The sequence below is a fragment of the Aspergillus caelatus genome (assembly GCF_009193585.1).
Source record: "Aspergillus caelatus strain CBS 763.97 unplaced genomic scaffold BDV27scaffold_438, whole genome shotgun sequence".
Classification (NCBI taxonomy): domain Eukaryota; kingdom Fungi; phylum Ascomycota; class Eurotiomycetes; order Eurotiales; family Aspergillaceae; genus Aspergillus; species Aspergillus caelatus.
Window position 1 is genome coordinate 6,167 of NW_022475701.1, and position 11,875 is coordinate 18,041.

General features: G+C 48.4%; 3 protein-coding genes across 3 annotated transcripts; all 3 read right to left on the reverse strand.

The window, feature by feature from the left end:
- Nucleotides 1-41: 41 nt before the first annotated feature.
- Nucleotides 42-1,967, reverse strand: sfh5 (CRAL/TRIO domain protein). Its single transcript, XM_032069392.1, has 2 exons — nucleotides 1,018-1,967; nucleotides 42-964 (listed from the first exon to the last, which is right to left on the reverse strand). Exons 1-2 carry the CDS (start codon nucleotides 1,710-1,712, stop codon nucleotides 289-291), a joined length of 1,371 nt encoding a protein of 456 aa, XP_031920626.1. The 5' UTR covers nucleotides 1,713-1,967; the 3' UTR covers nucleotides 42-288.
- A 560-nt stretch (nucleotides 1,968-2,527) lies between these two features.
- Nucleotides 2,528-4,554, reverse strand: BDV27DRAFT_139162 (PP1-complex regulatory subunit GLC8). Its single transcript, XM_032069393.1, has 2 exons — nucleotides 3,453-4,554; nucleotides 2,528-3,397 (listed from the first exon to the last, which is right to left on the reverse strand). Exons 1-2 carry the CDS (start codon nucleotides 4,208-4,210, stop codon nucleotides 3,274-3,276), a joined length of 882 nt encoding a protein of 293 aa, XP_031920627.1. The 5' UTR covers nucleotides 4,211-4,554; the 3' UTR covers nucleotides 2,528-3,273.
- Nucleotides 4,555-4,894: 340 nt separating this feature from the next.
- On the reverse strand, nucleotides 4,895-10,968 carry BDV27DRAFT_139163 (uncharacterized protein). Its single transcript, XM_032069394.1, has 4 exons — nucleotides 10,463-10,968; nucleotides 8,897-10,251; nucleotides 8,723-8,832; nucleotides 4,895-8,651 (listed from the first exon to the last, which is right to left on the reverse strand). Exons 1-4 carry the CDS (start codon nucleotides 10,512-10,514, stop codon nucleotides 5,495-5,497), a joined length of 4,674 nt encoding a protein of 1,557 aa, XP_031920628.1. The 5' UTR covers nucleotides 10,515-10,968; the 3' UTR covers nucleotides 4,895-5,494.
- Nucleotides 10,969-11,875: the final 907 nt, after the last annotated feature.

The window sequence follows — 11,875 nt, forward strand, 5'->3', positions numbered from 1 at the left end:
CCCCCCCACCGCCTTTTCTTTACTCCGTACAGGTGCGGGTATTCTTCATAACGAAACAATGACATTCGTTGCTCCTGTGCTATTATTAAATATTACTATTCTAATTAAGTGATTCAAAACAAACAGGCTCTTGTAGACATAAAACAAACTTTCCGAGGTATCAAAATTTCAGACACAAATCAAGCATCGCAAACTATTCAACGCATTCTTCTCCGCCAGTTAACCCTACCATTACCATCAAAAAGCAGCCGACTCAGCCAGAGCATCAAAGGGGCAAAGACGCTGCATCTATTTGGCTTCAGCGGGAGCCACTGTCTCCTGAGTCGTAACAGCCGTGTCAGTCTTGGCCGGCTCTGCGGCAGCTGGCTGCGTGGGTTCCTCCTTTGGGGCCTCCACCGGGGCTTCCTTGGGAGCTTCCTCCTTTGGGGCCTCCGGGGCCTGTTCCTGCTTGGGTGCTTCTTGTTCTGGCTTGGCCTTCTCGGTAGGTTCCACGACGGCAGCAGGGGTGGGGGCTGGCTCGTTGTCCTCCTCAAGGGCCACCGTACGGGCGCCCTCATGCAGAGCGGGAGCGCTTCCACCGTAGATCTTGGGAAACTGTTCCTTGACGGCAGGCGGGAACTCCCGTGCCAGATTGGCGCCGTTGGAAATAGGGTGGAATTTGCGGGTGGTGTTCTTGCTCAGGAAGACCTTGATCGCCGCGAACATCCAACCCATGATAGAGGGGACATTGACGAAGAACTTCTCCCGAAGCAGCTCTGGGTAGGCTGTAGCGAACACGTCAATGGTCTTCTTAGTAGCAGCCTTGACGCTGGGGTTCATGCGCAGGAAGCTGACGTTCAGGTAGTCATGAACCTGGATCATCTGATAAGGATCCTCGCCCTCGTAGTCGATAACGGACGTAGCTTGGTCCATCTTCAAGTCTTTAACGGCAAGCTCCATGAGTGCAACACGCCAGTTGATGAACCTACATGCAGTCAGATATAATATACCCAGTTTCACTGGGAAACGTTGACTTACTCATCTACATTTCCAAACGTAGTACCAAGATCCTTGACACCACCATAAATATTCCAGGTGATAATGGTTTCCTTGCCGCCAGCGTCCTTGTACGTGCTCAAGTATCCCAATCCGCCAAACTTTTTGGCGCTGTAACGGCCCTCGACCAACGCGGTGGGATTTGTCTGTTTGCGCCACTGCAATGCCTTGGTCAGCTGACCCTCAGCCAACTTAACATTTCCCTCATTAGCACGAAGGAATTTGATCAGAACGTTGACCGTCGGAACATCGCTGGAATCCCGGAGGGGGACACCCCACATCTCATCATGACCACTGTTGGAGAGCACAGTAGGCAGACGCTCGAACAGCTCACTCAAGGCAGGGTTTTTGACCAGATACTCCGGCTTATTGTCTGCACGCTTCTCCTCTTCCTGCTGTTCCTGTGCGGGCGCAGGTTCTGCTGGCGCGTCTTCCGCTGCCGGGACTGGAGCCGGCGCAGGCGCGGCGGTCTCCTTCGGAGCTTCTGCGGCAGGTGGGTTGGTGGGTTGCTCAGTTGTGGTGCTGGCGGCGCTCGGACCAGACTCCGTAGGTTGCGCCTGTTCTGCCTGAACCTTTGGAGCTGGAGTTGCGGCTGTTTGGGTTGTTGTCTCGGCAGTTTGGCTAGGAGGCTGGGTTTCGGGGACAGCCGAAGCAGTCTTCTCTTGCTGATCAGCCATCTTGATGTTTAGGTCGATAAATAGAAAGGGGGTAAAATGGATGGGTTAGGAGCTCGGTGGGCGCTGCTGTATAGGGCAACGAAACTGTATAGGAAAGGAACCACAGTGCAACGGTGAATACTCGATAGAAAGTTATAGGGAGAGAAAGAAAAGGGAAGAGAAAGTCGAAAAAACAACAGACGAAAAAGCAGGCAGACCACACAGATCACATGCCCTCAAGTCACGAGGGGCAGAAAATTGACAGGAGGGAATGACAGTAAGATTAAATTTAATATGAATTTGTTCTGCTACGGAGTACGTATTTGATTTTATTTGCTTTTTAATCTAGCAAATGAGCCTTAATCTAACGTGGGAGCTACTATAAATATCCCGAGATTTTAGTAGTAGTAGAGTCGAGAAAACGTTTGGATTACTCACAGATCGAGGGGAATCGTTAAAAAGGGGGTTTAAAAGAGGGTAAAAAAAAAAAAAAAAAAGAAAGATACATACATTCTTGACCAACATGACACATACTCAACCTGGTTTTGTTGAGTTAACCTTCCTGATCCTAATTATTTGATTTTCTCTGGTTGCGATCAATCACATTTCCTCCTACAGAAATTCCCATTGAGTTCTATTATACAGTAAGGTACGTCCGTACGTACAGTACAGTACCTTTTCTCTCCTGGTGGCCTAACGACCGGCTCAGCACTAGAGTTTAAGTAGGATTAATTTACGTGCAGCATGTTTCAGGAGCAGCTGAATCGTTACCTAGTTAGTTCCATTTACCTAATTTAGCTACTGACCCGTTCTCGGAGCTGGTCCAGATGGCATGAATCATGTTCTCAAGAACAGTTAACTTGTTCTACCATATCCACGAATGTTCTCTTTTCCTTTCTTTTCTCGTTTCTCTTTTCTCTTTGATATGTTTGATTCGTTTCCCGTGTGTCACTGTGGTTGGTGTCCCTGTACAATATACTACTAACCTAACATCCACCAAGGGTACAGTACGGAGTATGTACAATGACTAAGTAGGGCTATTGTGGAGCCTCTACGGATGTTGGCTGCTGCCTCTCTAATTCGGACGAGATGAACACCCTCCCCCCCTTATTGTGACTGTACCACTCAGACATGCATGCATGAAATACCCTCTGTAAGGTTTCTCATGCCAAGTCACATCCAGTTTCCGTGGCTACCTCTGTTCGTCCATAATTCATTCATGCCCCCTCCCCTTAACGAAGCTGGCCATAAAATCATCCACTTATCAGATCAACGGGGCCCTCATCCTCCGATCTGTTCCTGCACAAAATGATCTATCATCATTTCTCAACGAAACCCAAGTCAATTGGAACATGACTTATCTCCGTAGCAATGGGAATAGGGGCTGGAAATGCCCATAATGGTCACTCATAATTGGTAACATAGAACATGGAGATCGCTGGGGAATATACAAATATACAAAAGTGGCATAGGTAGGTGTGAGGTGAAGATGAAAAAAATAAAAAAAATATATATAAAAATAAAATAAAATAGGCACAGCTTAGCACTGATCGAAATTAATGCCAGCAGGGAAATGTAGCCCCTACTTCCCTTCCCTCAAGAACTTCTGGGGAATTTGGGGCATCGGCGGCGGAACAGCAGGGGTAGAGTTCTTGCTCGCACCCTCGTCTTCATCCTCGTCCATTTCCTCTAGGTCTACGGAATGGCTAAAGAGGAACGTTAGCACACCTACGAGAAAGTCTCGTGAGAAGGGCCACCTACGCAAGAAGTTCTTTGATATTCCGCATCTCGTAATGCTGCTTCCTCTGCTGCTCAAATTGGCGATGCTTCTCCTGGGCCTCTTCGGGACTTAACAAGTGATCCGCATCGGCGCCGGCCTCGCCATTGGGCTCGTTGGCTCCCATAACCACATGCTTGTCACTCCGGTGCGACTCATTGCTCAGACTCCGCGCGCGTACGATGCGATCGCTATCTTGGGCCCCAGCACGATCAAGGATCGATTCCTCCGGCTCTCCTAGTTCTAGATCGGGAATCTCATCTTCAGCGACTGCTTTCCGAGGATCTTTGGTCGTCTTGTCAAGTTCGTCCACAACCACCCCTTGCGCGTCGATCAAGCTGTCTTCAGCTTCTGCAAGCTCCATTTCTTCTCCATCCTGGCTTGGGTCATAGTGCGGCGCATACGGTGTTTTGGGTTCGTCGATCTTCATCTTAGCTGTTTTCTCCTGTTCAGTCAGGTAAAGATTTGCCTCGTCCCATTTCAACCGCGGCGAGTTCTCATCATGTTGGACACTAGCCACCGAATGGCGTCGAGAAGCGGTCCCAGGACGTGTGGTGGACGAGGAGCGGCGACGTCCGGCGTTTTGTAGGGTATTTTGCAGGGTGAGCTCCTTCGTATCCATGGGTTCTGTAGAGGGGGCCCGCGGGGCCAAAGTATCATGTGTTGTTTGAATGCTTTGAGAGCTAGGGTTCTTCAGGATACCCTTGGGTCTCTTGTGTGTTTCGTCCATGTTGTGCCCCATCGTAGAATTCCCGCTGGATAGAAATCGGACGAAAAGAGAAGAATAAGGCAAAGAAAACGAAAATGGGATCGCGCAGAAAAAGACGCAATATAAGGAAGGAGGGGATGGCAGCGATACTCTTTAATCAAGGATAACCTAGTCAGCTGAGATCGCAAAGATCATGAAACTGAGGCTGAGTGGTCGTCAGAATGATGCGGGATTGGAGGGGTGCATAAGCCTCCTAAGGCTGACCAAAGTTTGCTGCGGAGAGGGTTTTCTCTCAGCTGAAAAATCTTCCAGGTCCTGGGACACGTAGAAGGAAGGGACCGTGTGATTAATGGCAGGTTGTCAAAAGTAGTTCTGCTCACCACGTCTAGAAATGGAAGGATGGTGAAAGTGCGAGTCACAAGCGGAAACAACAGTTTCATGAACTGGCACGTGGGGCCGATGACGTCGAAGGACCTACTAAATCAAACAGTAAATTTTGAACACCAGCTCTCTCCGCGGTACCGGTGGTATTCATGCCATATCGATAATAAGTACGCTTGGAGGGGAGGAGAAACAAAAAAAAAATTTTAAAAAATAAAAATAAAAACAAAAACAAAAAAAGCAGAAAGCAGAAAGCAGAAAGGGAACAAGAGACAATGGCTATTGTGGTAAAAGATTTCCATCACGGATGGTTACTTGCTGGATTACATGCTCATATCAAATGCCAGCTACGGCTGCTCGGAAAACTCAATTTTATCGACCTTTATAACGACATACTTTAGCCCCTATAAAAAGCGAGGAGAGGGCAATAGGAATTGTATATGATGAGCAGACGGCCACCACTCCTATAATCTCTACAGTCCAAGGTGTAGAACTCCAAAGATTCTCAACCCAGAAAATGGGGGAAAGCGAAGAGAATGCAGAATGCCACCCTGTTTAAAATAGAAGATAAAAATAAAGAAGAACCAATCAATAACAGTATAGGGGAATCTTATAAGATAAGACTAAGAGAAGAAGACTGCAGATAATAAGAGAGGGAAGGAACCCAAAACTCCGTTCCTGCTCTCATGCAAAATATGAGACGCTGATGTAACAGAGTATAACTACAGGGCAGGGAAATTCTCCATGTTGGCAAGATATTGTAAATAAATGCAAAAGCATTAGTCAGGTGTAAAGGGTCAAACGGGGTTGGGTAGAGAATATCGAGAAAAAGAAAAACAGGTAATAGCGAATCATGAATGGTATCGTGACATTACAGGAAAAGAAGCCAAAGAGCCTAAGCCCCTTGAAAAATCACATGCATAGTTGTAATGAATACTATGCGATAGAATCGAATTCTTCGAGTTCGCGAAGTCTGTTCCGCGCAAGCTCGTCTCCTCCGTTGGCCGACAGCTGCATCCAGTGCAGTGCCAAACACATGCTCTGCGGGTCAGACTTGGGGTCCTTATCCCGCCGGGGTAACGTCTCCTCTTTAAATGTATCCCGCAGAAAAGTGAGAGGCAGGGTGACACGAGGGAGAAGCTCAGGGTGGGTGAGATAGAGAATTGCCAGCTCCCGCTGAGCAACTGGGTTCCCCTCTTTCGCAGTAATGATCCACATCCCAGCAGCATCCTCAATGGCATGACCGGACCTTGCATGCATGTCATGCCCATGAGGTAGGTGGCGCCGGCTGAGCTCTTGGGAGACAATGTTGTCGGCAATTTCAACCATGCTGTTGCAGATCTCGTCCTTCAAGCTTAGGGCAGCCAAACCAAACTGTAAGAATGCGGTTCCACTATCGGTCTTATTCAATGTCTCACTAGGGACAAAGGATGAAATAAATTGCAAATCACGGAATAGAGTCTTTGGTTTCACTTCGAGGATTATATCACGCAGGGCCTCCACGATTTGGCTTTCCGTTGGGGCTAGATAGTCAGAGGGGCGGGAGTCAAAGATGACTGACTCGTCGGTAGGAGATGTTGGAGTATGGGTAAATCTGGCCGAGACCCGATTTGCCTGGGTTTCTAAGAAGCTGTGGCGAGCTGCTCTCCTCCCTTCAATACCAAAATTGCGTCTGTGACAAGAAGATTCAGTGACGCGAAGAAAATGAGTTTTGTCGTCATTAACTGAGTTCAGTGAGGCGATGACCAAGGCGCGTAGGTCACGTAACGCATTCAGCTTGGCAAATGGGCTTCCATGGCGTGAGAAGACCTCGATCAAGCGACGAAAAACGGCTTTGTATGAGAATGGGGGTTGGTCGTCAAAACTCGCATTGGCATCGCTCGTGGAGCAAGGTAATGTCTTGATCATATGGGGTTCTTCTCCCTCTAAAGGTCCAAGTGATTTGCTTCTTCGCGAACTTGGCGATGTTCGACGGATAGCTTGGCGGATCAGCCGCTCGTCGTACTCTGTATAGAACCGCTGTATCCGAGCCCGTTTCTTCATTTGTGCTTGGATTCTCTTCTGATCTAGAGCATTACCAAACCAGGCATCGGTCTCGCTGCCGCAGCTCCACACCGGTGAGCCCAAATCACTTAACAGAAGGCTTGTAAGCGTTTGTCGTAGTCCATCCAAAAATGCCGCCTTTCCAAGGATTTTACGATCGTTGCGTCGGGGTTGCTGGCTTGCAGTCTCACTCAGGAGCGATGGGGGTCGAGAGTATAGGCTGGACGCGCTCGGAGCATACTGTGTGGCCTGGTGTGGTGCCGACCAAAACGTGCTGCAGGAATCTCCGGTGCAGGTCGACGGGGTCCTTCCTGGGGAGCCCACGACAGAAGAAGTATCGGCGATAGATGGCTCTCGAGGAACCCTCCACTTGTCAGAGATCAAACTCTGGAAGGACGTTTTCGTATTCAACGGAGGAGGTTCATGTGAGAACCTTGACTGTGAGTCGGCTGGGCGAAAATTATTGGAATATGAAGGCAGTGAATTGTTAGGCTCCTCACCGGCGATGCTGAAGGGCCGTAGACTAGAAGAAAGACCAAGGAAATTTCGGCTGCTGGAGCCTTCATACTTGGCTCGTTCTCGATGGTATAGTTCACTGGCCCACAAGACAGGTGTTTCCGCCATAGTCTCTCCGACTAGCCGGCTGACACTTGATTTGACCTCGTAACAAAACCGGTGGATTCGTTCCTCCCCTTTACAGAAATTCTCGATATTGTTATGGGACAGCCATTTTCGAAGTAAATCCACCTGTTCGTCCGAGAGTTTATTCGGACTACCATAGCTTCTCGGCGCCTTCATAAGATCCATAACCTGTAGCTCTGGCTTTTGCAGTAAAGACCCACCGAATGATCTTCCAGCGCCCCGGGATCGACTGTCATTAGGTGTCTGTTTGTAGAGACGTGCGGAGTATATCATCGTCTTCAATGCCAGCGCAACATGTTTAGCTTCCTCATACCTCTTTGAGTTCTTTACATCGGTCATATACCACATCTTGTCTCGCAGCTTTGCCACCGTGGCCATCATGTCCTTAACTGTTCGCTGCAGTCGCTGCATATGGCGGTCGAGAGCAACAAAGTCACTTTCGCAGCGTTCAATAACGGAGCGTGAAGTCTGAAGGGAGCGGACACTCGAGGTATGCATTGGCTGAAGAATCCACGAGTCATCTGCAAGCCGAGTAGAAGAGCTGGCGGCAGTCCGAACAAGCTGTCGGCCGGCGTTCCACCAATAATGGGCACCAATGAAGTCAGAGGTATGGTGACAATAAGCCATAGCCCGATCAAACCTTTGCTTGAGGGACAGACTGTCTGTTTGCAGAGCATCGTGGGCTTGAAAACCAATTTCAACATGGTCATCGGCCGGATTTTCTTGGATCAGTTTTACAATAGCTGTTTGAAGAGCTTCGAAGTTATCTTCTAGGCCTAAGGCGGTGGATTGAACGTCATCATCTGATGCGATTTTATGGTAGGTGGGTTGATTGTCGGAGAAAAGGCTCCAGAGCAGACGCCTTCCGTTCTGGGTAACTGAAAATATGGTCCATTCTTCGGCGGATAGGGGCTCCAAGTTGGAGCGACCATAAGGTTCACCCAAATCGGAGAGTTCGAAGCGAATCCGATCGGCATTGCGAGCTAAAGAATTCTCTGGGAGCGACAAGAAATCCATGTCAGTTGAGAAGAGCCCTCTGATAGAAGGACGCCTGGAATAATTATTGACAATGGGTTTGAAAAAGCCCGGTTCGGCTACCGAAGTTCCCTGTCTTTCCGAGACGGATTGCAGAGACCTGAGAGACCTGAAAGAACCAGAAACGCCCGAAGATGGAGTTGGAGAGTTGCACACAGGAGAGCATGTCCTGGGGAAAAGCGCATTCAGTAGGCTGAGAATGTCAGTGGCCGAAAGCATCAAAAAGACAGCCGGTGACTCGCGTCCACCTGCAGAGCTTATGTACGACGAGCGCGGGATATGGGCTTGTCTTTCCGAGGCCACATTTTGGAATCGTAAGAGCATGTTCTCAACATGGTGTCTAACCGTGGGACGCGCCATAGAGTAGTGAGTCCTATGAGCGATAGATTTTCGTCAGCTTAGTTACATATCTGCAACATTTAGATAACAATGAGAGCCGCATACATTGATCGTAGGATGGCGTAGACCTGATAATAAGCCTGGAGTCCAACTTGTCCTAAGAGTTTCTCTCGCGCGTCTTTTCTGATATGGAAGTCAAGCAAGAGTCCGTGGGCCTAATAATAGGGTCAGACTATCAAGAAAGGGGAGGAAAGGTAGACCAAGTGTGTAGAATCATACCTCAGGGAAGGTTAGTGCACCATAGAGGAATTTAGAAAAGTACCACTGGGTAAACAGGAACTCCAGAAATCGATCACGACAGTCCTGGCGATCCAGCTTTTGCAATATGGCGCTGCTCAGTTCCATCACCCCAACGGGAAGTCCTCCGTCTGGGTCATCCAAAAGTCGGAATAAATCATCTACCGCAGAGGCAAAGAATTCTTCGGCTACATCCGTTCTCAAAGGGTCTGGAAGCTCAGCGTCAAAGTTCAGACCGGGTGGGGTATCTACATGTTCCAAGAGGAATGCACCAGTTTGGAGAATATCCATGAGGTAGAGTTCAAATTTGGGCTTAGCTTTCCAATCACTGCCCATGGACCAGGCGGCCAATATGTGGCTGAGGAGAGGATGGAATCTGCTGCTGCCATCCGCAATGAGCTTCGCGCAAACAGAAGACCACACATCCAGGCGCAATTTGGCTTCAGGGGCATCCGAGTCCAGAGGGGCCGCAAAGGCATTAAACAGCATAGTGGATATAGCATCCGCTCTCTCGAAGGCGAGCACATGGTCCTTAACAGGGATGGATGTGGAAAGATTGCGCTTGGAGGAAGGATAGTTCCGGGATCGGGAAGCTGAAGGGGACGTGAGATCACCGGCGTCCCACGAAGGAGCCGAGGATGATACCAAAGAGCCCAGCTGGGCCGGGGTCAAGCTGCATAACCTTTCAAACAAAAACTGAGGATCGGTGCGGACCAATTGCAGAATTTCAATCAGGTCAGTCCGGGATTGGGGACTCAACTGGACGAAAAAATCCGGGGTATGATCCACTGTGGACTCGGGAGATGATGGCCATTCTTCCAACGGATCCTGCCGGTGAAAGTGACGCCGAAAGGCAGAATCACATGATTCCTGGAGATCAATCAGGGTCTGGTAAAGTGAAATGAAATTGGCCTTGTCATCATGTCTCAATCGGTCAACCAAGCCGCGCTGAATGGTGGCACCCACGCGGACCAGGCGCGCAGAGACACCCATAGATACTTTGGTGGCATGGAGACGCTGTTCCAAAATTTTCCGACGGGTTTGTTTCTGCTGGTTTTGACGGTAACATTTGGCCAGACACTCAAAAGAAACCTTAGGGCCAACCTCCATAGGCACGGATGAGATGGTGCGGGGCGGCATTCCCGAAGGACATTCATCGTCGGGGTAGACGGGTGTTGCGATGAATCGCGAACTTGCGAGGTCCGAATCTCCAGGCTCACCTGTAATCCGACCCGTAAACTCGGGGGAGAACCGGATTGGGGACATGCTGGCAGTCGCAGCAGGTGACTGAGATGTACTATCACATGGTGAAACAGGCCGAATGGAGGGCATTAGATCTGACGTTGAAAAAGCAGGTGAGAACGTTAGCGGAGCAAGCGGTATATAGTTCCCGTTCAAAAGGCGAGAGAATTGAATGTAATGCGATGGTAGGGAGGAAGTGGTAGTTATATGCGCAAGAGAAAATGTAAGGAAAAAAGGGGGGGCTGACGATCACGCAAACAGGCCACAAAATAAATAAGTAGATTAAATTAATCACTTAGAACGTACTGGTCACATAAGCTAAGGTCGACGAGAGACCATCAGATTGGGCATCGAACATGATGTTGCCATGGGCAGTCTCCCGGCCAGATAGCCAAGAGGACGTGTGAGGTCGCAGGTTGCCCCTGACTCCAGGAACCGTCTCTCTATCGCATTGTTTAGCCCTTAAAGGGTAAGAAGAGAAAGGATCACGGTCCTCATGGGGAACAGTATCCTGTTGAGGGCAATGCGACACGATCGACGGCTCCAGGGTTGATAGATGGACGATAAGGACGGGTTGGAAGGCGGGGTAGAAGAAGAGGGTGACAAAGGTAAAGTAGGAAAGGAAAACAGACAACGGAATGTTATAAAGAGGTCGTGGATGAGGGATCGTGGGAGAGGGAGAGAGAGAGAAGAGGAGGGGGGTGGGAGGAAGAAACGCAGGCAAGTATAGAAGAATCAAGGGAAAAAGATCAATCAATCAAATAAAGAAGCGATCATAGAATAGGAAAATATAAAAAAGGTGGGAAAAAAAAAAAAAAAAACCGAAAAAAATGAAATATAATATAATATAAAAAATAGAAATAGAAATAGAAATATGAATAATAAATCAATAATATTGGGAGCTTAATTAACAGGAGGATAAACTCCGATCTGACGGGTCTCGTCCAACGATAAGAGACAACTGGCTGAATCGGCGGAGATGGATGGCATGCAGAGAGCAGAAAAGGGAGAGAGGGAAGAATGAAGAATGTGTGAAAGAAAGAGCGACGTAAGTGAGAGAGAAGGTCTACCTTAGTGGGCGATTGCTTGCCAGCAAATCGAAAGAATCCAGGAATTCTGTATGGTTGGTCTGAATGTATGTTGGAGTCACTCGGTCTGCAATGGTTGGACGAACGTGGAGGGGAGGGGGAAATGGGCAATGAAAGGAGACTTTCTTTGGTTTAGGTTGGATGCTGTCTGTTGGCAATATGTATGTATGAGTATGCCACTAACGTAGGGGAAATAACAATAGTAGAGTCAAGTTGGGGACGGAGAATAAGCAAGCGAACAAGCATGACGCTTTCCTATTTGTTCGTCGTGAGCCAAGTGCCAGGCTGGCGGTGACTCGAATCGGACGGATGCAGTGGAGAGACAACTGCAGGCGTGCACTGGATTAAGTGAGGCAATGTTGGTGTGACTCTCACTACATACAGACTTGGAGGTAGACTATGGAAAATACTTTATTTAGGAAAGATAGTTTTCCTTTTCGTGTATGTGTGTGTATGTGTGTGTGTGTGTATGTCTGTGGGTGGTACTCCGTATGTACTGTACATATGAACGATATGGTTCGCTTTTAATCTTCAATACTCCCTCCCCACAAAACAAAAAAGACCATTAAACATTCGAAATATACCAGGAAATATGATTCTCGGTATTATCTATATTAAAAGGTACAAAAAA

Bases quoted from the DNA above. Each gene is read 5' to 3' on its own strand.
- sfh5 (XM_032069392.1), bottom strand. From the start codon at position 1,712: ATGGCTGATCAGCAAGAGAAGACTGCTTCGGCTGTCCCCGAAACCCAG. The intron at 965-1,017 runs GTAAGTCAACGT...GACTGCATGTAG, and splicing joins ACGTTTGGAAATGTAGATGA to GTTCATCAACTGGCGTGTTG.
- BDV27DRAFT_139162 (XM_032069393.1), bottom strand. From the start codon at position 4,210: ATGGGGCACAACATGGACGAAACACACAAGAGACCCAAGGGTATCCTG. The intron at 3,398-3,452 runs GTAGGTGGCCCT...GTTCCTCTTTAG, and splicing joins AATATCAAAGAACTTCTTGC to CCATTCCGTAGACCTAGAGG.
- BDV27DRAFT_139163 (XM_032069394.1), bottom strand. From the start codon at position 10,514: ATGTTCGATGCCCAATCTGATGGTCTCTCGTCGACCTTAGCTTATGTG. The intron at 10,252-10,462 runs GTACGTTCTAAG...TTTCAACGTCAG, and splicing joins GACCTTAGCTTATGTGACCA to ATCTAATGCCCTCCATTCGG. The intron at 8,652-8,722 runs GTATGCGGCTCT...TATCGCTCATAG, and splicing joins TACGCCATCCTACGATCAAT to GACTCACTACTCTATGGCGC.